Source organism: Eumetopias jubatus, unplaced genomic scaffold, assembly GCF_037043125.1.
Source record: "Eumetopias jubatus isolate StellerSeaLion01/CBP00866 unplaced genomic scaffold, mEumJub1_p1.0 scaffold_17, whole genome shotgun sequence".
Classification (NCBI taxonomy): domain Eukaryota; kingdom Metazoa; phylum Chordata; class Mammalia; order Carnivora; family Otariidae; genus Eumetopias; species Eumetopias jubatus.
The window spans coordinates 54,306,314-54,329,921 of record NW_028274823.1 but is presented as its reverse complement, the minus strand read 5'-3'; the positions used below and the strand labels follow the sequence as shown (position 1 = coordinate 54,329,921).

The window sequence follows — 23,608 nt, the reverse complement described above, 5'->3', positions numbered from 1 at the left end:
GATTCAGATCTTACACCTCCTCCATGCTGGCTTAGTACTTTGTACATAGCTGATGGTACATACTTACTGAATCGAAGATCAAATGAGTGGATGAATGTGTCACTGATGTGAGGACATTGGCAGATGTACTTTTTGGACATTTTTGGTAATTTTTATTCATAAACAATGTTTTTAAGGATCTGAAAGCCCGGATGCAGGAGGCGATGACTCAGGAGGTGTCAGACGTTTTCAGCGATACCACAACTCCCATCAAGCTGTTGGCGGTGGCGGCCACTGCACCTCCTAATGCTCCCAGTAGGGAGGAAGTGGGTATCTGAGGTCTTTCATTTCTTCTCTTGGCCAGACGTGTGTACACACACACACACACACACACACACACACACATTTATATCTATTTGTATATTTGTAAAGGTAAAATGTGATTTCTGTGTGCATGGGGGGCAGTGGTTGGGAAATTGTGGACGAAGGTTGGAAGGGCAGGGGAGGGAAGGCCTTGCCCCCTCTTCCTCAGTCTCCAGGTGTATCAATCAGGAGTGTCTGTAGGACTTGTCTTTAATCATAAGCTGTAGAAGACCTGCCTCTCAGAGACAAAAGCCACTGGGTTTTCTTTTTATTGTGTAACAAGAAACATGGAGATAGGTAGCCCTTGAGACCAGGAGAGCTGGCATGTCTGGGATTTTCTTGGTCTTTTCCTGATGGTGTGAGACCGGCTGTTATAACCCCATGCATCATGTTCAGGACGGTAAGAAGTGAGGGATAGGGCACTCCAGTCCCAACTGTCCCTTTTATTAGGACATTTTATTCTCAACAGAGAAGTCAGGGCAGTCCTTTTAAATGATTTGATGTCATTCTTCTACTCAGCCCCTTCCGACGACTCCTTTCTGTCCCCGAGAGAAGCCAGAGTCCTTACAATGACGGTAAAGCCAGTGATGTGCTTAGGGCAGCACTCCAGGAAAAAAGTCTAAAGCCCAGAAAGGCCTGGTTTGTCATGTTTCTTTATTTCCCTGATGTAAATATTCCCGTGGTGGCTATCTCCACATGGGGTCACCGAACGCAGACTTGGGAAGAGACGGGCACATTTGGCTCTGAGGGGCTGGTAGGAATTGTGACCTCGGCTTTAGCACACTGCTGCATCTGGTTCCCGTGGGTCCTGCCACCCTCACCCCTCACGTGCCTCGGTCTACACTGACCGCCTTGTGCTGGATTCCCAGTCTGCCCTGTTTATGTTTACCGTGTTCTCACCTTGAGGCCGTGGTTCTTGTTCTCCCATAGAGAATTATTTGTATTATTCGTTCCCTTTCGTCAGCGCCTACTGAAATGTCGCTTTCGGGTCACTGCCTAAGATACAAGTCCTCCCCACCACCCCAGGGATTTCCTAATCTCCATATCCGACTTTTCTCCTCAGCATTTTTCAACATTTGACATGTTTACCTCAGTTCTTGTTTGTCTTTCTCCCTCACATTATTAGCATGAAAGTCCATGCAGGCGAGGAGTTTGTTTTGTCCTACTTTATTCCCAGTTCTTTTTTAAGATTTTATTTATTTATTTGAGAGTGATAGAGAGAGAGAGAGAGAGAGAGCAAGCGAGACCATGACAGGGGAGTTGCAGAGGAAGAGGGAGAAGCAGACTCCTCGCTGAGCAGGGAGCCTAACTCGGGACTTGATCCCAGGACCCTGGGATCATGACCTGAGTCGAAGGCAGATGCTTAACTGACTGAGCCACCCAGGCGCCCCTTTATTCCCAGTTCTTTTTAAAAAAAATTTTTATTTTTTTAATTTAAATTCAATTAGCCAACATATAGAACATCATTAGTTTGAGATGTAGAGTTCAGTAATTCATCAGTTGCATATATACCCAGTGCTCCTCACATAACATGCCCTTCTTAATGCCCGTCACCCAGTTACCCCATCCCCCACCCCCTCCCCTCCAGCAGCCCTCAGTTTCTTTCCCATAGTTAAGAGTCTCTCATGGTTTGTCTCCCTCTTGATTTCTTCCCATTCCATTTCCCCTCCCTTCCCCTATGATCCTCTGCACTGTTTCTTATATTGCTCATATGAGTGAAATTATATGATAATTGTCTTTCTCTGACTGATTTATTTCACTTAGCATAATACCCTCCAGTTCCATCCATGTCGAAATAAATGGTACGATTTCATCCTTTCTGATGGTTGAGTAATATTCCATTGTATGTATATACCACATCTTCTTTATTCATTCATCTGTCAGTGGACATCTCGGCTCAGAAACAGACAGATTAATGGAACAGAACAGAGAACCCAGAAATGGACCTTCAACTAATCTTTGACATAGCAGGAAAAAGTATTCCCAGTTCTTAAAACAATGCCTGGCACATTGTTTTTGCTGAATGAATAAAAGTAAAGGCTTTCCCAGAAATCCTCGAGGAGACTTTTGCTTATGTTTCATAAGCTGCTCCAGCTGTAGCGGAATCTAGGAAAGCAAGCCTTGGCGGCAAAGAAGGGGTTGTTGGGTCAGGCACCTAAGACCAGGTAGAATTGGTGGGTGGAGGTTTGTGTAATTCTTATTTGCTGATGACCCCCATTTCTTTCTCTAGCCTAGGTCATGGCGCGGTTCAGCTCATGGTCCCCTGTACTAGGATGATTTGCTGTTCTTTTCCTTCCAGAGTTCTCTGAGTTTTAGATTAGTAGATCAAAGTCTCTGCTGGTTCATTGATACGTCAGCTTGTGTTGTCCACCTATTCTCTCTCTCTCTCTCTCTCTCGGAAATTTGTGAGTTGTCATTGACTCTTCCCACACCAATAACTAACTAAGGCAAGCTAATTTGATCTCACAAACAGTTCTTGAATCCTTTACATTTTCCATTCATGTTGCTCCAGCTCTAGTTCTAATCCCTGTCCCCTGCTGCCTAAATGACTGCACAGCTGTGCCTGGACTTTGAATCTGTCACTCGGCCACCAAAAAAATAAAAATACAGATTTGACCCTATTTTTACTGCTCAGCCCTTTATCCTTTCTCATAGGATAAAGCCAGAGTGCTAGGATCTGCTTCTGATACGCTCTCTCTATACCTGTTTCCCACAAACCCCTGCCTCTCAGTTCGTGCCCCGGCAGTATTTAATTGCTTATAGTTTCCTGCAGACTCTGTCCTTTCTCCCTTCTATGTCTTGTTCTTTTTGTCTCTAATTCTCTTTTCCTTCTTCTTTTTTGGCTAGTTCCGCTTTATCCTTTATCCTTTACTTCCTGGATAGGTTTAAGTGCCTTTCCTTTTGCTCCCAGGATATCAGTGCTTAGCTTTATGATTGTACATAGTACACTCTATTATAAGGATCTGCTTATGGGCCTTTTGTACACCTCAAGGATGTGAGCTCCTGAGATGCAGAAATTGTGCCTTATTCATTTTTGTATCTTCAGCGCCTACTCCAGGGTCTGGCACATAGTAGGTGCTCAGTAATTTTGACGGAGTGACAAGAAAAGTGGGCTGAGCAGCCAGTTAAATCAGAGGGAGGAGCAGACAGGGCTGGAACTGGGATGATTAGCTAGGGTAAGCGAAACCCTTGTAGATCCAGAGTGTGGGAGACCAGCCAAGATAAGAAGCAAGGAGAGGGCGCCTGGGTGGCTCAGTTGGTTAAGCGACTGCCTTCGGCTCAGGTCATGATCCTGGAGTCCCGGGATCGAGTCCCGCATCGGGCTCCCTGCTCAGCGGGGAGTCTGCTTCTCCCTCTGACTCTTCCCCCTCTCATGTGCTCTCTCTCTCTCTCTCAAATAAATAAATAAAATCTTAAAAAAAAAAATAAGAACTAAGGACTGAGGCTAGGGGAAGGGGACTAGGAGATCAGAGCTTTAGACAGAGATTCTGAGCATTAAATGGCAAGAACCTAGGTGACTGAACTGAAACAAGAGGCCAGTGTGGGGAAAAGACTTGAGTGGGTCCACACAGCACCCTGGCAATGTGACTGGAGCCTGCTCTTGAGCCCGGAGACCTTTAGAGCTTTAGAGGTGGTGTGCCAGGAGCTAGAGCCAGTCTCCGAGTAGGGCAGGCAGACCCTCAGGAGGAGGCGAAGAGGATGGCTCCAGCCAGGCCGTCCTGACATGCTCCGGGTAGAGTGTAAACCTGACCCCGCACTGTTTGGGATGCCTTGTATTTTCAAGCATTGTTATCCAAACAAGTGACAGAAGGTCTTTTGTCATTTTATCTGAGTTAAATAGTCCCCTTCATTGTATGCAACCTTGCATAATAACCGCATCAAAGGAAAAGCTAACTTTTTAAAAAAATTTGAGAGATGAATGAACAATTCAGTAGATGGTTCTGTTTTGGGGTAATAAAAATCAGCCTTCCTTGCCCTGGTGTCAGGTCTGAGTGTGAGCACCAGCTATCATTTTTCCCATGGAGGTCAGGGGCAGAGTTTTTACAACATTAATGGTAACGGATATGTGAGGGATGCTGCCTTGAGGAAGCTGGAGTACAACTTAGGGCTGCGGATATTCTTGAGTTTTTCATGTACCCAGCCACCTACCCTGGAGCCTGGCGTGGGCTTGTCTGTCTTCTTCGAACCACAGGATAAGACTTTTGGGAACGGGGATTTTTGAAGTCTTCACAGTCTCTGAACTCCTTGTTGCAGACTACACAGTGCTGTGTGTCCTGTCTGCACTTGGTAAGCATCGGTTGAACAGAAATTCAGGTGCGTGTGCGTGATGCTTATGGCCAAACCTCTGAGGAGACAGAGCAAGGCCAAGACCTGGCAATCGCCAGATTGTTGTCATATTAACTAGGGTTTGATGTCATCTGTGAAGTCTTTGCCTGAACCGTTGCTGCCTCTACTTAAAGAGAGAGTTTTTCTTAGGCTTCCTGACTCATTTTATTGAAATAAATTTTCCTAATGTCTTTGTTTTTTCCTCAAGGTATTTGATGAGAGGGCAGCTAACTTTGAGCACCATTCGGGAAGGCTTGGTGCCACGGCGGAGAAAGCAGCTGCTGTTGGAACTGCTAATAAATCCACGGTGGAAGGCATTCAGGCATCAGTAAAGACGGCCCGAGAACTCACACCCCAGGTTGAGTTTTGTTCACTCTTCGTTGTTTCAATGCTCACCATATAGTGGTCAGTAAAGGTCAATTACAGAACAGTTTCTATACATTTTTGAACACCTACTGTACATTGTCATGAAAGAAACACACAGTGTCAGAATCATTTTTATAATGTTTCAGTTTTCTACAATGATCATAGATAACTTTTCAGGGTAGAAAAAACTGGTAAAGCAAACCCTGCTCACACACACCCATAATTAGAGAAATATTTGGATAATCCTGAGAGGTTAGTCTGTTTTGATTGTACAGCTTATGCCTTTCCCCACATGTCTTTGAGAATAGTTTTTAAAAATCTGGTTGCATTCAGAACTTGTTTTCTTTTTTCTACTTCATTATATAACCAAGTTATAGCCAGTATGCTGTGAACAGTATACTAGAAGAGTGGGGACAGAAGAAAACAAATTGGACAGGAATTAAAGTTCTCATGTGTGGTAGGCGTTCTTAAAAATACCAGTTCAGCATCATTTAGTGTGATCTTTGCACATTTTTTCCTAATCAAATTATAGAAAGTTCATTTTTTATTTTATTTTTATTTATTTATTTATTTATTTATTTTTTTTTTAAAGATTTTATTTATTTCAGAGAGAGAGAGAATGAGAGATAGAGAGCACGAGAGGGAAGAGGGTCAGAGGGAGAAGCAGACTCCCTGCTGAGCAGGAAGCCCGATGTGGGACTCGATCCCGGGACTCCAGGATCATGACCTGAGCCGAAGGCAGTCGCTTAACCAACTGAGCCACCCAGGCGCCCCAGAAAGTTCATTTTTTAAAAATTGATTTCATTCAGCAGATATGTATTATGTACCTGCAGTACATCAGGACCCATGGTAGGCTTTACACGTCCGTGATACTGATTTTGGTGGGAACTTGCAGGAAAGGATGGGAAAAAAACCCCACACCTTTATTGTTTATCTTTTGCCCACGTGGCATGTTAACAAATTAGATTCTCTTGAAAAATCATACATGTCCAACTTCTTCAAAATACTTCCATAAAATATGAACACGTATAAGTTTCTTTAAAAATTTCCATAAAACATGGAACATCGAATGTAGGTATTTCTGTATAAAACTGAGATTCCTAAAGAAGAGAAAAAAAACGAAAACTAAAGACACCAACCTATAGCAAGAGTAAGGATTTTGGAGACAGGTCTGGAATTGAATCGTCTGTGACCTTGAGTTTCTTCATCTGTAAAATGGAGAGAATTCTTTCCTAATGGATATTTTGGAGAACTAAGAGGATATGTGTATAGCCTGTAACTTACCAAATACTTGGTAAATGTTAGTTCCTTCCCTAACTGCTGTAACTGCTTCACTGGGAGCTTTTGAGCAAGTCATTTTCTGAGTCTTGGTTTTTGCATCGGTAAAGTTGGAGAAATTACCCGCCCTGTTTCATAGGATTGTTGTGAGGATTCAGTAAGATAATGGATGTGAAAGTACTTCGTTAACTGTAGACAGTTACTTTTTTATAAATATTCATAAATAACCCCCCTTTAAGGGTTTTTTTAGTATTTTTCTTGGTGGTGCTTTTTAAGATGGAAGAGTCTACATCAAGGGTTTAAACATGTCAGTTCTGTGTATGTTCTGAAGTATCAAGTGAGTGCCATTTCCTTTGTCATTCTGTTACCTTCTCAAAAATCAGGCTGTGACTATAAAACCTTTTGCGCGGGCCCATTCGGGTGAGCTATTTAGGAGACCCAAGTCTCCTGGGTTCTGCCTGCAAAGACGTGCGCATTTTTGGCTTTCTAGCACCATCTGTAGGTGGAGAGGGGAGAGCTTCGCTGAAGGTTTGTATTCCAGTGGGAGGGCGCCCTGGGGTTTAAAGGCGGTTTTGTCATTGACAGGTCGTCTCGGCTGCTCGCATCTTACTTAGGAATCCTGGAAATCAAGCTGCTTACGAACATTTTGAGACCATGAAGAACCAGTGGATTGATAATGTCGAAAAAATGACAGGTAGAGTTGCGTGTGAAGTTCTTACTGTCTAGTCCTTGAGGAATGAGTTCTGAGAAACTCGAGCAGGACCGGTTATGTTACTCAGCTGTAATTGGATGAAGGGACGGTCATGTGCCCGACAGTGTACTTGGCCCTGATTAAGGCTGCTGAGCAGCAGGGGCTTCTCATTCAAGCCTTGCAACTTTGTTTGAAGAGAGGCTCTTTGAGTCTTTTATTTTAATGCTGCCCTCCCAGTGTGATGTTTATTGTTACGGCTCCTATCTTCTCTTTGAATAGCGCCTTTGCTCAGTCTGAACCAGAGTTTGGTTTCAGAGGCTGGGAGGCGGGGTGTTTGTGGATACAGTAAGTGTCCCTGTCATTTTCGGCGGGTTCACATTTCAAGGAACCACAATGGCTACCTTTTAATACAACTTGTCTCAGAGTTTCCTCCAACTTATCAACTACGTAGTTTTTTTTAAAAAAGGAGAAACCAGCCGCCAACAAACATGTGTCTATGCAAATGAGGCGGCACCTCCGAATCTTCTTCACTCTCTGTGGAGGGAGGGATAGGAGAGGAGGGAAGAGATGAGGAACGTGGGCTCCTCAGCTTCCCTGCAGAGCCTGCCGTGACAGGGTCCCTTGCAGCCAGACATGAAAGTGGAGCTCCTGGGATGTCGGAAGAGAGCTAACAGAAACAAGACGCAGGCGGTTAGGTTTATTAGAATCCCCTGTGTGGCTCGTCTTGGGCATGACAAGCTGCCAACAAGCAACAGATGGCTGTGGAGTGAGCCGGGAAGGGAGACTGTGTTATTAGCATAACGTGGCGATGCGGTAAATGCCGGAGACACCATCCTGTTGTCGCTGCGATTCCGGTGGGCTGTGGTGGACACGAGAAGGCCAGTGACCACGGTCGGTATGAATCTTGTGAATCGATACGGCCTCCTGGACATCTTCACTTTTTTTTTTTTTGATCTAAGGTAATCACCTGGAAGCTTTTGATGGTTTAGGAAGGAGTTAGAGCTGAGGGAGCACATTCTGGGTGTTTTACTCTCATGTGAGAACCTTGAGTGGACCAGAGGGTTTTTGAGTCGCTGTTCTTCTAAAATGGAAACAAAATTCCATTTCTGTTCTCCTGACAGGGCTGGTGGACGAAGCTATTGATACCAAATCTCTGTTGGATGCTTCTGAAGAAGCAATTAAAAAAGACCTGGACAAGTGTAAAGTAGCCATGGCCAACATCCAGCCGCAGATGTTGGTCGCCGGGGCAACCAGCATCGCCCGCCGGGCCAACCGTATCCTGCTGGTGGCCAAGAGGGAAGTGGAGAACTCAGAGGACCCCAAGTTCCGTGAGGCTGTGAAAGCCGCCTCTGATGAACTGAGCAAAACCATCTCCCCCATGGTGATGGACGCAAAGGCTGTGGCTGGAAACATCTCTGAGCCCGGTAAGCGGTGCCTGGTGTGGTTCACCTCACTCGAGAGGTTTCCTCAGGAAGCTGACAGGGTGCCGAGACGATGCGCACCCACCCTGCCACCACCACATACCGCGTCTGAGAGCAAACACCGCACGCAGATCCTTAGGTTGAGAATGCTAGATTAATCTTTTTACGTCCAAAAAAAAAAAAGTATGACACAGACTATCTTCTGCAATATTGGCAGGTTCATTGCAAGTTAGTTGCTCTGGACCAACCTTTCTGTGCTTTCTTCCTGTTTGACTAGATAGTTCCTGGCTCTCTTTAGTCATTATGTTGGAAATTACTCAGAAGAGGCACGAAAACCATTTTATCAACCATTTAGCTTATGTAACTGGCATAACTGCTCTTCTGCTTTTCTTAAAATGCTTTTTTCTCTGTAAGACATTTTCTGTTTCTGTCACATCTGGAGGGCTTAAATTGATCTGTAGACCTCCTCAGTGAATATCCTGATCCCGCACCGAAGAATCCAGGTTTTCTTTAGCTGATCTGTGAGCATGTTTTCAGTATTACTGAAGATGTTACCACTCCTTTGGTTAGAAACATCTGGATTCCTTCCTGTTCTGAGCATCCAGTGTGTCTAGCCCATGAGTGGAATCCAGGCAGCGTAAGGGAGTGGGAAGGAAGGGCTGCGTTGTTCATCCGTAGCCCGGGCAGGATCTTTCTCATATCTTCACCCCACTGTCACTAAGGACATGCTCCGTTTCCTAATTGGAGTTTCTAGTAGTTCGAGTAGAATTCCTGAATCCCAGGTGACTGGACACTGTAGCAGCGGCAGCTCAACCTAGGGGTTAATACACTTAATGCCAAGTTGAGCAGAGGAGTCGGGAGAAAGGTGAGACGTACTCTGGGGGATGTCTGCCCAATCTGAAACTGACATCTCCCGTCCTGAGTTGGGCAGGCTTATCTCTTGACTGCTTCATCATCAGAGAGGTGATGAGCCCCCCCCCCCCCCCCGAGCCCAAAGTGATCACACCCAGGAACGGCTTGCTTAAGTACTTGCTAATTGTACGGGCAAGAGCGCACCCTGTAGCGCAGGGATTAGCTGGTTTGTGACACTTGTGACTCTTTGTAGGCCTTATGGCATCTGCCTTGCCCTTACGTGCCTTCCCCTTCAGTCACTGCCTGTGACGCTTCCTGGCAGCTTCACATCCAGCTTTTGTTCATAGAAACCAGTTCTGCTGCTGGACAGACAGTGCTCCAGGGCACTGTCCTGCCCAGCTGAAAGTGAGGGCGTCTTATGTTTAGGCCTGCAAAAGAGCTTCCTGGACTCAGGATATCGGATCCTGGGAGCTGTGGCCAAGGTCAGAGAAGCCTTCCAACCTCAGGAGCCTGACTTCCCGCCTCCTCCTCCGGATCTTGAGCAGCTCCGTGTAAGTAAATTCAGAGTGATGGGGAGAATTGAGCAGAGGGTGCTGGGACTGTAGCAAGAGGGAGGTAGGCTGTGCTCTGGAGCCTTGTTGACGAGGTGTCTTCGTTTAGCTTTTACCTGAAGCTTAGTCGGACGCACAAGTTGACTTGCATTCCAAAATCAGTAGGGTCCTAACACTGTGCTTAGGCACCGGGCGTGCTGGGTAGGTGGGGGGCTGGGGGGCTGGCCTGCTGTGGTGGGGACTGACTGGAGCAGAGGAGCTGGCTTTGGGAAGTGTGGATGTGATGAGTGATGAGGTCATAGGACGAGTTAATGAAGAGTGGGAAGATGATCTGGTGGTGAGGAGATTTTTTGTGTTCCCAATTGACAAGGGCAAAACTGAGGTGGCTAGACTTGTGTACATTTTTCTTTACTTGACTTTTTTTTTTGTAACAAAAGTAATAGTTTTTTTTTTTAATTAATTTTTCTCCAACTCTTAATTTAAACTCTTTTTGTGTACCCCAAAGTACCATAAATTTATTCTTCCATAGGTAAATGGTTTTGGAGGAGGCTTAGCTGGGCAGTATCTTACAGATACAAATCCTAGTATAGGAAATAGTGATTATTCTAACAGTATTGGAAGTAGCTGGACTTTGGGAATAGCTCATCAGGGCAATAATTTGATTTACTTTCCTTGACTTACTTTCCCATGTTTCATGTCAGTAAGAGATGGAAGTTTCTAAGTTGTTTGAGGACAGAATTGGGTCCTTTTGCCCAAGCTGAGGCACAGTGTTTCTCCAGCCTCTGATGCTTCAGCTTCGTTTGCTTCTTTGTAGCTGGGCTTTTGGTGCCTGGGTGGGGCCAGCGGGAGGACTGTTCTGGGGCCTGGCTTTTTATGTGATCAACAGATTCATGACACTTAGAATCAAGATCCTAGAGGTCATTTGGTTTAGCTACCCCTCGTTGACAGATGGGGAGACTGAGGCCCGGGGGAGAAGTTAGTCACCTGTGCAACTTCCCTTCCACAGTCAGGACCACAAATTAGATCCATCCTCTTTGGGGAGCCTTGGTCCAGTAGTGCTGTGCATGTCTCCCTGGGATACGTCCAAAACTGTAGCTGTTGGCTTTTTGTGGAGAAGCAGGAAAGAAAATATGCATCTGTTGAGATTGAAGCAAGTGGTCCCTGTGCTCCATGTGGGTGGTCTTATATGGAATGAACGTGGGTGGCTTTTCTGGGGATGCTTTTTGGAGGAAAGGAAAATTCTAGAGGGGAGTAGTTCCTAGGGTTTTACTTACAACCCACTAATTCTTTCTTAGCTGGCAGATGAGCTTGCTCCTCCCAAACCACCTCTGCCTGAGGGTGAGGTCCCTCCGCCCAGGCCCCCACCTCCGGAGGAGAAGGATGAAGAGTTCCCTGAGCAGAAGGCCGGGGAGGTGATTAACCAGCCAATGATGATGGCTGCCAGGCAGCTCCATGATGAAGCTCGCAAATGGTCCAGCAAGGTAAGTAATGAGGCTTTTCTTGCTGGAAAAGGATGAAGACATGCACACAGCCCAGGAAGAAGAAGCTGATTGGAAGGTTACCCTCTCTCCGCTTTGGTTCCTGCTGTTGCCAGGAACATGATCCTCTTCTTACTTGTGGCTCAGTAAGATGTTTGAGAGGGGGTTCCTTTCCTCTGTCCATGCGCGTGTCAGCTGCTGTGACCCTGGACATTGGGGTCTTTTAGAAATTGCTTTTCTTTCTCGGGATTGCTGAATATCTTTAGATGCTCTCTTGCTAATTATCTGCACTCCAGATGTGAAATAGTCTTCTGTGGGCTCTGCTAGAGTTAGATGAAGTGTTTGCATTTTCCTTCTATTTTTCAGGAAAGCAGGTAGATTGATGTCTTAGGAGCCGTGTGCTCTGTCCTTCTCTCGGAATCATCTTACCCCTCAATTCGAGACCGTTCCAGGCTAACTCCAGCTCCACAAATCTGAATGTGGTCGGTGCAAATGTGGATGCTGCAGCGGTCAGGCCCTGTGAATAACTTTTGCCTATTTCCCCCTAAATGATGAAAAGTGCGTGGTAGCTTTTCTAGATAAGAGCTAAATATTACTGCTAACCTGGCAGTGAAATGTAGTTCTAACTCAGTGCTCAACTGTTTGTAATAGGACTCTCTCTTCTAGATCTTTATTCCTATCATTTATTTGCCTTTTCACGCCCTCGGCCGTCTCAAGCTCTTGTAGGAACTGTAGTTCCTCAGGGACCTTCTGCATGCAGCTGATCTTGGGTTTTTCCAGGCTGGGAAATTGACCTTGGCTGTATTTTTCTGTGTTGTTAGCTGTGAGCCTAGGTTCTAAGAAGGAATGAATAGTGACCTTGCTGGTGTTGGGCCTGGCCATGGAATTATTTATAATCGTATCTTTCCACCTGGGGCGTGCACACCTCTAGGACCGTTTGCAGAGTCCCAGTGCATGTGGAAAGTGGGGTGGAGGGGACAGTGGAGGTTGGTTTTACTCAAAGATTTTAAAGGCAATTTAAATTTCATTACAATAAACCCAGATAAATCGTGTAGCAGGACATAAAATATACATGAATCATAAACAAACGTAAGGGGCAGACGGCATCGGCCTACATATTTACCCCACTCTGCCGTTTGTGTCCAGAAGTCTTTAGGTCTGACTGTCTGGAGGCTTGGCGCATCAGAGGACCGCCAGCTTTGAGCTGTGAGTCAGGAGCTCCTTGACCCGTGTGTGTTTGGGGGGTGAGGGTGGTATGTGTTTGTGTGTCTGTCTGTTTTTGTACACTTTGAGACTCTGAACCCCAGCAGCAGTGAGCTGGCCTCTCCTCTAAGGAATGGGGATGAGTCCTGATTGAGACAGACTTTAGGGAAAGGGTTTAGAATGTACCTGAACCCCTTATTTGCCCTGAATTCTCCAACTTTGTCATCACCTCTTGGAGACAGGTTTCCCATGCAGGATAAGAATTTTAGGAGCGATAGCAACTTCAAATAAACTTCCAGGCAAACTCTTACTTCCCCTTGGTTCGAGATGTTGGATATAAAGAGCCACTGTTCAGGGACACCTGGCCAGCTCAGTGAGTAGAGCATGTGATTCTTGATCTTGGGTTCAAGAGTTTGAGCCCCACTTTAGGTATAGAGATAACTGAAAGGAAAAATTTTTTTTTTTTTTTTTAAAGAAGAACCTGTGTTCACCATTCTTCATATACATGGTTTGGCTTCACTGAGGCAATTCCTTTTATTTTCTTTCCCCTCTGCCTATTTCAGCATCTGATCACACTGCCTCTTGCCCTGGCCTTTCAGACTCCCCATCCCTGGTATTAAATCGTTTCTCTCCCCCTCATGGGTCCTGTTCTCTCGTGGGCACTGATTTGGGCTCCTCTGAACTCAGCCTTGGTCAGTAGCTATGTTCCTGGGTTATGTGTGAAGTATGTAAATTAAGGTTGGGGTGAGAACCCTAGTGTGCAACAGGAGAGATTTAGCTTGTACCCAAGGAGCAGGTTTCTGAGTCAGTGGTAGTAGTGGATGCAGGAGGAGGTCGTGGAGGCGTCTGTCTCCGAGGGCCTGGAGGGGGCGGAGAGCCGCTCTGAAGTGTGGGTTTTCCCTTAGACCGGAAGCGGGATGAGGCACATTCTGCTGGAGGCTCCTTTTGGCGGGCTGATTATGGGGTATTTGAAAAGTCCTTCTCACTCACTATTGCGTTTGTTTTCTTTGCCTCTTTCCTGGTTTGCTGTCAGTGGCCTCTGCTGTATCATTTTAAATTCTGGGACTTTTTAACTCCTGTTGGAAATAATGATCTGTGTCTGGCAACTTGCAGAGCTGACCCAGGTCACTTCCTGTGTCCCAGAAGATCTAGAACAGTGTCCATAGGAACCAGCTTGGGTGGGGGGTGGGGGGGATCACTTTGTTCCATTCAAAGCAAGTTGTGTGGCTGCGTTTACTTCTTCCCTCTGGATTCCTTTTAAAGGTAATCAGCTACTTTTGTTTGGTTGTTTGGCCTCTCAGAAATGTTCTGACATGAAAATTATTCTTGGCAAGTTTAACTTTGGTGGTAAGTGTATAAAAAAGGAATGCCACTTGCTTTCTTGGTTTAAATTTTTCTCTGGAAACCTTTTGCCACTGGAGTGAGTCTCTTTCTTTCTCTCACTGAGAACAGCGGGGGCCTGGGCTGGTGCTGGAGGCTGCGAATCCCCCTTCTGTGGAGTTTGGTTCATTTGGCTTCCGGAGAGATGCCGTTTTTCTTTCCCATCTTAGGCAAGCTTTGGTTACTAAACCAGCTGATGCTTAGCTCCCGCCCCACCCCACCCCACCGCCCCCGTCCTACTGCTCTTACTAACCCTGTCCCTGTTTCTCATCCTTCCTGCCATCGACAAAGCCGGGTAACCGGGCCGCTGAGGTGGGTATAGGTGTTGTAGCTGAGGCAGATGCGGCCGATGCTGTTGGGTTCCCTGTCCCCCCTGACATGGAAGACGATTTCGAACCTGAGCTGCTGTTAATGCCATCCAATCAGCCGGTCAACCAGCCCATTCTGGCCGCGGCTCAGTCCTTGCATCGCGAAGCTACCAAGTGGTCTAGTAAGGTACTGATTAGCACCCCCGGTGGGGCTGCTCCATATGCATCCGGCCATGTGCAGCCTGACACATTGCATCACTCATGATCTGTGCGAGTCCTGTGAGTCTGAGCGGGGCGGGCCTCTGTCTGTCTGCACCTTGTTGTTAGGACTGGCTTCACAAGTTTGATAGGTCTGCTAATGCCAGATTAATTGGATTGCATTTATGTTTGTTGGGGGGTAGAGATGGGTCACTTTCTGAAAGGATTCCTTTTCTTACTGACCTGATTGGAACCTTAAACCCCTTGGGAAGCCATGGATCTCTCAATGGCTTGCAGGTCAGGAACCACTGTAGACCATTAAAAGGCCCCTGGCCTGACCATTGAGCTTGGCCCGCCGCCCCCTCCTCTGCTGACCTGTCATGATGGCTCAGGCAGAGTGGACCAGGATGAGAAGCGGCTTTATACGGCAGAGTCCCTGGGGCGGGCTGCTTGCTGCCCTGCACTTGGCTGCCTGGCAGATGCTGGCCTTAATGGGAACCCACAGGGAAGGGGGCTTCACCGACTGCTTGTCCAGGTGTTCCAGGGGGAGGGGCCGGGGCTGGGAGACAGAGAGCACTCGGGGCTGCAGGACGGGCAGCCACAGCTTTGGCCTTGGGACTGAACCGACACTAGTGTGGGGAGTGGAGGAAGAAGGCAATCACTTTCCCTTTGAAGGTAGCATGTTGCAAGAAGAAAGGGTTTGAAGAGTGATGGGTAATAACTAACCCCGGCACCACACTGTCTTCTAATCAAGTTCATGAATCCTGGAATGGTCCCAGGTCGACACTGGAAGAGATGGGCCCGACGGCCTTGTCTGACCTGCCCCTGTTCTCGTCACTTCTTCCCATCCCTGTATTCTCTCTCGCTTCCGTGACTGCCTGAGATGTCACACGCCTCCCAGCATAGCGGTCGGCCACCTCATGATGCCTGTGGGGTGTCTCACAGTGTGCCCTGCAGGGGCATGGTTTGTGTATGTCTCACTGCCTTGTACAGAAAATTGAAAAGCATGAGGGGAAAAATGAGTAGGGCCTGACCTTTGAGGTAGTTTTGAACATTGCAGTGTTATTTTTGGTTGTTAGCAGCCAAAAGGTGCACCTTTTGAGGGCATAACGTAAATTCCTTGCACAGCTCTTTATTATGACCCACGAAGGTTTTAATGAACCCAAATGCCCCCTCGAAGGTAACCCACTATGAGCTGGAGTGGGAGTTCCATGTACAGCTTGACTCATTTTTATTTTTCTGCTCTTAGCTGAAGGTTTCTTTAATTGAAGCCACTTAGCTGAGAGGACTGAAGAATTGATTCATGGCCTTTTTAAATGTGACAAATTAAAATAACATGTTCCCTGAGGCTGACAGGACAAATAAGAGGCAGTAGCAGGGAGGGCAGGAGCTGTCTAGGGGAGAAAATAGATCTTTTCTCACCCAGGCTGACCATAGTTACTTGGTTTAAATTCTAGCTCAGCAGCCACAGTTCTTGGCTGCTATTTGTAACGAGGGTTAGGGTGAAGTGGATGATTTCAGCGTCTGGAAAGGCTCCTCTGTATTTTTCCCCTCAAGCTAGCTAGCTCTCCCGCTTTCCCCCTCTAGAAAGGAGAATGCCTGTTTAACCAACTTCTCCGTCCCGTCCTCATTTTGATTGACATGATTAACTTGGAGATGAAGTGCTTGCTCAGTGCTATGCCAGGGGCACACCTGTTGCCCTTCCAGACTAATCTGCAGGTCTTCCTTTTCTCAGCGGGGTCATCTCGCTCTGTCTCAGAGTGCGGGGCGGAGCGCCCGGCTCACCCTTCTCTCCGCCCTCCTGTGCGGTCTGTCGCTCAAGAGCAGTCCTGTTCTTCTCACCCTTCCAGAGGCTGCTAGAGCGGCAGGCTCCCTCCTCTCTTCTCTGTGCTTCTACTTCCTTCCCTCACTTGGCCAGTGTGGGCTGGGCTCACGTTCTATCTTTGCGTCTCTCTCTAGGGCAATGACATCATTGCAGCAGCCAAGCGCATGGCTCTGCTGATGGCGGAGATGTCTCGGCTGGTAAGAGGGGGCAGCGGTACCAAGCGGGCACTGATTCAGTGTGCCAAGGACATTGCCAAAGCCTCAGATGAGGTGACGCGGTTGGCCAAGGAGGTTGCCAAGCAGTGCACAGATAAGCGGATTAGAACCAACCTCTTACAGGTACTTGAGAGAAGCGTGCGTGCGTGTGTGCGTGTGTGTGTGTGTGTGTGTGTGTGTGTGTGTGTGTCAGAGTCGGGGGCGTGGGAGGGAGAAAGCAGGAGAGAGAAAACTGGATGAGCAAGGAGGAGGTGGGGGAGTTCTGATGGAATAGCAGAAAGGGGAAATACACATGTATATTTGGGAAAGACAGATACAGGAAAATTTCTTTCCTGATCAAATGAAAAAGTTATAACGCTTCCTTTCTGAACAAAGGATCAGTAGATCCTAGGGGGAAAGCAAGTGGAATCCTGCTGCTAATATATGGGATGCCTTCTGCACGCCAGCCTCTAGGAATACAGAGGTGGATAAGTCTTGCCCTCAAAGAGCTTGCGGGCAAAGAAAACATTGGAAACACGCTAAACTAAGCTTGCTTCTTAGGTATGCGAGCGAATCCCAACCATAAGCACCCAACTCAAGATCCTGTCCACGGTGAAGGCCACCATGCTGGGCCGGACCAACATCAGTGACGAGGAGTCTGAGCAGGTATGTGTTCTGCTGCTTCTGGTTTCTTGCCAACATCTTTGGTGCCACTTTATAGCAACTTGATTCAGCTTTGGGGGAAATCTGACCTGTGATTTGAGTATTCAGTATGCGGAATGGAGTCTTTAACTCTCTCAGAAGGTTGGGCAGATGCATCAGAAACTTCGAAGGGGAAGGGAAAGCTCTTGTGCAACTTTTGTCGCTTCACAGATGAGAAGTTGAGGCCTCGGGTGAAGTGCCAGTAACACTTGGGACTCAGCTCAGTTCTTTGTCTCCGTGGAATAGGTGTGACTCTCTGGAGGCCTCCAGTGCCTGTTCACTCCTGCCCATTGTGTCTTTGTGGCTGGAGAGCACTTCTGCTTCCCAGCTCACTGGGTGAGAAGTACCTCGGGGAGGGTGAACAGTGTCGGCTTTTCAGGGGCCTGAGATAGGCGTGCGCAGAGGCTGTAATGCCAGCCCAAAGGAGGTGCTTCTCTTGGATTCTTTGACAGGCATTGAAATAAGGATGGTGGGAGGGTTCTCCTAAGGGCTGGCAACCACTTTTTGGAGTCTGTCCTCCTTCGCTCCCTCCTGGAAGTGTGGCCCAGGATGATTGGGAAAGCCCTCCTTTGAGCACCTCTTGGTCTCTGTATCTCCTCCCTAGTAGGCCCTGCTGTGAGCCCTGCTTCCAAGGTCGTCTTACAGTAGGGTGGCACGGCTTTTCTGGAACTGCCCAGACAGGCTCAGCGGACACAGGGGTGCGTGTGAGACTGTATTGGGCACTGTATGGGGGAGTTAGAAAAATAGACACAGTCCCTTCTCCTGGGGGAACTCCCAGGTACTTTGGGAGACCATCCCTGATCTCTAGGCCAGGAGCGCCTTGGAGGAGACAAGGGAGGCTACCATCTGGTGTCAGTGGTGCTGCTCTCACCGCCATGTTTTAATCCAACAGCTCTCACCCTCACCCTCCTCGTTCGCCCTGGGGATTGGATCTTCTCCCCTAACTTCCGTGTATTCTAGGCAGGGTTTGGGCACTGGGCTATTTCCTGTCATGTGATCTCATCTGCCCCAAGAAAAGGAAGTGGAAGAAGCAGAGAAGGAAGGATAGGACTCATACTTTCAGACCATGTCATTTAATTAACCAACCCAAATGTATTCTGGGAATATCTACTACGTTCCCCCTCATATTGCAGTACACAAGCTAGCAACTGACAGGGCGGTAGAATGCAAAAACACAGGACGGCAAGTCAGAAGTTTTGAGTCCTCATCCTGACAATTGTGTGAGTGTGGTCGCAAATCTCCGAACCTATCTGGGCCTCAGCCTCTTTGTTTACGGAGTGAAAAGATCAGCTGACCAGGAACCAGCGCATAGTCATGCCTCAGAGCTGATGAGCCCTCAGAAATTGCATGGACAGATTTTACACACGTGAGCATTTTCCAGAGAAGAATCCAGGGAAGACCGCATGAAATCCTCAAAGGGTCTGTGGCTCAAAGGTAGTTTTTTGTTGGCTCAAAAATAGTTAAGAATTCAAAAAAATTAGTGAGCTAATGGATCAGTAAGTTCTCTGAGTTTCTGTGTTGGGAGTACTAGTGTGATCTTAGTCCTGTAAGTTTGTGTGTTTAGGAGATTTACTTACTTAGATTTTCATGGATTTATAAGATGATTGGTTTGTTCATTTGGTTATTTTTTCATTCATTATTAAAATTAAATATTTATGAAATACTTCTTTTGTGCCAGGCACTGCCCTAACACAGGGCACAGCAGTGAACAAAACTCACAAAAATCACTGCCCTTGTGGAACTTAAATTTTAAATAAAATCAGGTAAAACAGATAAAACAAAAAACTAGGTAAAATTTACATAAAGCACATCAGTTAGTAATGATGGGTTCTATGGAGAAAAATGAAGAATTGGAGGATGAGGAATGCTGTCCCTTGGGAAGGTGTTTGTGATTTCAAATAAGGTGAGCAGGGACTGCCTCACCAAAGTGACTGACATCTGAGCAAAGACCTGAAGGAGGTGAGGGCTGAGCCATGAGGGAAAAGCACTCCAGGTAGAGGGAAGAGCAGGAGCTTGTTTGAAGACCAGGAAAGGGTATGTGCTGGAAGGCCGGCTGAGGGTATAGTACATAATCATGGATGGCCTTTCGGGGTTCTTTTTGGTGCTCACCCTAACCCACCAGGGATGTGACAAGTACGGGGATGCCAGCTGCAAGCAGGGTAACCTGCAGTCCACGCCTGGCTTAGGCCGGTTCTGGAGGAAGGGCTGCATCAGGGACGATAAGTAACAGAGAGTTTCTCTTTCCTTGCAGGCCACAGAGATGCTGGTTCACAATGCCCAGAACCTCATGCAGTCTGTGAAGGAGACTGTTCGAGAAGCAGAAGCTGCTTCAATCAAAATTCGAACAGATGCTGGATTTACGCTGCGCTGGGTTAGAAAGACTCCCTGGTACCAGTAGGCAGCTGGTCAAACCTGGCTGGCACAGAAACCCCTGCTAAACAGAATGAAATGATCCGAGTCCCAGAAGATGCAGAGAATTGCTAGGGGGTTATAGGCCACATCCTGGCCTGACCTAACAGAAAGGAATGGGGCCTCTTCACTTTAGAAACCATTTATACTCTTGTCATGGACACTTTGTTTCTCCGTATAAAGCCTGTATTCTCAAACACCGTTAGACTCCTGCACCCTCTATCCCAATAGGAAGACTGGGTTTCTAGCCCATGGACTTCATGTAAGCTCAGAATCCAAGACTGAACACTAGCCAAGACACCCTGCTCTGCCCTCATTCCCTAGGGGACAGTTCCTCTTCTTCCTTTTCACTGCCACCCCCCACCCCATCCCCAGTTCTCCCCACCAGGCTCCCAAGATCCAGGGCCCAGGCAAGTTGTTAAGAAGGAAATCACTGTGCCTCCAAAATTTGTTTTGGGCTTTCCGTGTTGCTCCTGAGCCCAGCTGTGCTATCTGGGTTCTTTTCAGAAGTGAGCTTTGCTGCTACAAGGGAAAAAGGCCTCTGGGGAGCCCCAGTTTGTGGGGCCTGGATTCACCTCTTGCCCTTCCCCAGTTTAATCCTAATTTCCCACAGTGCAAAACCAAATTTCACTCTCAGGAGGAAATCACAGAGTCACACGATTGTCTTTACCTTGCCCCTGAGCAACCTCTGTGCTAGGGAAACTTCCCACCCTATATCCCGCCTCGGCCTGTGAAGGTAGGCATCCCCCACACTGTGTGTCCTGGTGCTCTCTGCCACTGGAGGGGCAGAGTAGCCGGGCGAGGCCCTGCCCATCTTCCGGGCAGGGCCACTCCCAGGCGCCTCATGCTTTGTCACTGCCTGCAGAGGTCTGTGCTGAGGCCTTATCGTTCATTCTTAGCTCTTACTGTTCTTTCTGAGCTGAAATGCTGCATTTAGTTTTTAACCAAATCATTTCTCCAATCCTGGCTTTTGTATTCTTCCCTCATACCCTTCCTAAACAAGATTTTAAAGATATGTGCTTGTTCATTGTAATTTTGAAAGATCCTTTTTATCCTTTTGAAATTCAGTCCTAAGAACTGGTGCTTGCCCCCCTCCCCCCCCGGAATGTTTAATAGAAAGGCAGTCCTGTCTCAAGGGTACCTCCTACCTAAGGGAGATTGGTACTTGCAGACTGGAATACTGGCACCGTTGGGGATGAATCAATGGGAGATAGTCCTCAGTATATTCCTACCTCCCTTAACCAAGCCCTGTATCCTCTCCTCTCTCCCAAGTATGAATGCTCGCGAGTAATGGGTATAATATTTAACTAGCACCGTAAGTTTCCTATTAGCAAAGTGAGAGAGAAGAATTTTTCCTTTTTTGCACTTATCACTGCTGTCTAAGCATTGCCCAGCACACGAAATCCTACTTCTTCCCAAAGCCAGAACTGGACGAGTAAAGGAGTAAGAACCGTTGCCTGAAGGTCCTTCCTTCTCAGCTCCAATGTGTGTTCAATCCCAACATCGAATGTGTAACACTGGTCTTCAGTCGGTACTGTACACTCAGGCTTCCTCTGTTTTAACTGATGAATAGTATTTTCAAGGCCCTCAGCATATTTGTATAGTTGCTTACCTGATATAAATGCAATATTAATGCCTTTAAAGTATGAATCTATGCCAAAGATCACCTTTTGTTTTATGAAAGATTACTTAGAGGAAATAAGAAAAACCACGTTTGCTCTCCATGTTCTTCCAGTGCTTTGGCACTGGTTTACACTTTGTGCCGATGTGCTTTTCTCTAATATCAGTGCTCAAGACACAGTGAGGCAAATTAAAAAAAAAAAAAAAAAAAAAAAAAATCCCCTGAAGACTGATTAGAGACATCACCACTAAAAAACTACATTTCTAAGCTAGGATTTGTTATATGCAAATATTTTCTGCCTCTTCTTCTGTTTAAAACAATAAAGTGCATTTGTATAAATAATGCTTTAAATGATGGGTATATTATTTTAGCAAAACGTTTAGTTCCGCTTTCTCCTCTGTTTTGAAAAAGAGCCAATGAAACTAATCCTCAGGATCTGGAAACTGAAGACTTTTATTTAATCCTAGTGTTGTACTGGATGAACAACATACTACTATACAGTAGCAGCAGCATATTTACTTAACAAGGGTCTACGTAATAAAGCACGACTTTGGGGATTTTACACTAGGAGGAGGTGACCGGGGTGAACAATAGGAAGAAAACAGCCAGAAGATGTGGATCATCCTCTGGTTGAAGTAGTCTGTTTTCATCTTAAAAACTGCTAGGTAGTCGTGGAGACCATCACACCTAAGAAGCTGAAGCTGTTACAGGGACAGGAATACCACAGGTCTATCTTTTTTTATATTTCAAAGCCCAATATAGAACAATAGGGCTGTCAGAGATCCACCCAGGCTATAAGGCAGAGCTAGCTTTGGGGGACATACTCCTCTCGCTTGAGGAAAAACTGATGAGAAGTAGGAGTAGGTACTTGGGAGGAAAACGGACGCCTCACTGTTTTTGCCTGATTTTCTGGATCTGAAAGGGGATCATTACAGAGGGATAGTGCTGCAGACTACATTTATGGCTGATTTAGAAGTGCTGCTGACTAGGGAGGCAAGATTCCAGACTGCTGGAGTTAAAGAGAAATGTCCAAGGCTACGGAATTAGCTTGGCAGTATCTGAAAACAGATTTCATGGTCTCATTTTTGTTACCGTATGTTCACGGGTGCTGCCTTCCTGCTGCATTATATTTTTTAGTTGTTTTCTCAAATCAGAGGACTCTAACAGTGAAGACCAGCATCTTCCAAGGGCTATTCTGTAGCACCACTTTAGGAATGAACCCATCACGTGAATTCTCTCTGAATGATGGTAAATTCCTTATGCAGAAAACGAGCATCTACTTCATTTGCTCTTAGGAAATCTCCTTTAAGAATTTATAAAGTGGGGCACTTCTGAGATTAGCTGGAATTCTGTGTTTGAAAAATATTCTACTACTACTAAATATTCATGGATCTTTGTTATTAGTAGGTGGTGGTGGTGGTGATAGGGAGAGTAACTTTGATCACTTGCTGCTCAGTCTGTGGCCAGAGGGTGATGCTCAGAGAAAGTATCCATGGCCGTTAGCATACTGAGGTTAAGAGAGGAACACCTGCAAGTGTTTTGCAGCAACCGTTACACCTTATGGGACGATATAGAACAAAAACTGACCATGTTTAGCCTGCTCTGACACTGAGGTATGCCCATCTGAGAATGCTCAATCAACAGTCAAGCTAAAAAACCAACTTGCTGCTTTCATCTTTTTATTGACAGTATAACCAGATTAAAGAAAGGATATACTGGATTCAAATTAATAAATACAATAATTTAATTGTAAAAGGAAACAGTCTACTTGGAAGTTTCAGCAGAAATTGCTAGAGACAAGAGACTCTTGGCATATGATTTGCTTATTTATATATAAGAGAAGATAGCACAAAAAGAAAACTGGACAGTCCAGATATACATGGTTGAGATTAGGGATTGTACAGAAAGAAAAGCAAATATACTGATTGTTCTTTTGAGATAGGACATTAAAAGACATTAAAAATAAAAGCAATTGGACTGGGTAATCAATGTTAGGCAAAGGGAATAAATATTTGGCAACGTCTTGATTTTAGCTGCCAAGCTGATATTGGTTACCCAAGAAATTTCAAATTTGCAAAAGGTGCCATCTCCTATTAGATGAAAGGCAGGCTGGGTACCCTAGGCAGGCGAAGGTAAGAAGCCTGCTGTCCGGTGGGCTCTCTGTAGCAGCATTGACCACTAGCCCCTGACAGCAGAAAGGGATGGATTTAAGGGCCATTCTTAGCATGATATGGAAAAGGGAGTTACATACAAGCCGAGAGGAATGAAAATAATGGAGTCACGAGGAGCAGAAAACTAACAGCATAATCGAGAACAAATGGGACCACGAAGAACAAGCACTTGTATCTCTCAGCCTTTCTCCATTCTTCATGTCTAATGAGGCAAAGTGTCTGGGCAAGGACATCAAAAGCCAGGAAGTTGAGTGAAATGATCCAACTCTAGACTGACTTGCCAACCAAGACG

At 46.3% G+C, this 23,608-nt stretch overlaps 1 protein-coding gene across 2 annotated transcripts in view; it reads left to right on the top strand.

The window, feature by feature from the left end:
• VCL (vinculin) overlaps positions 1-21,487 on the top strand; it is a 111,289-nt gene extending 89,802 nt beyond the window's left edge. The window contains exons 13-22 of one of the 2 annotated variants that reach the window (XM_028109550.2): positions 177-305; positions 4,877-5,026; positions 6,898-7,006; positions 8,125-8,427; positions 9,703-9,827; positions 11,123-11,308; positions 14,180-14,383; positions 16,354-16,557; positions 16,975-17,079; positions 19,367-21,487. In XM_028109550.2, the coding sequence (XP_027965351.1) occupies positions 177-305; positions 4,877-5,026; positions 6,898-7,006; positions 8,125-8,427; positions 9,703-9,827; positions 11,123-11,308; positions 14,180-14,383; positions 16,354-16,557; positions 16,975-17,079; positions 19,367-19,513 (1,662 nt within the window). In that variant the 3' untranslated portion in view covers positions 19,514-21,487. The remainder of the gene's footprint in view (positions 1-176; positions 306-4,876; positions 5,027-6,897; positions 7,007-8,124; positions 8,428-9,702; positions 9,828-11,122; positions 11,309-14,179; positions 14,384-16,353; positions 16,558-16,974; positions 17,080-19,366) is intronic. The other variant, XM_028109549.2, reaches the window with a different exon arrangement.
• The last annotated feature ends 2,121 nt before the right edge of the window (positions 21,488-23,608 follow it).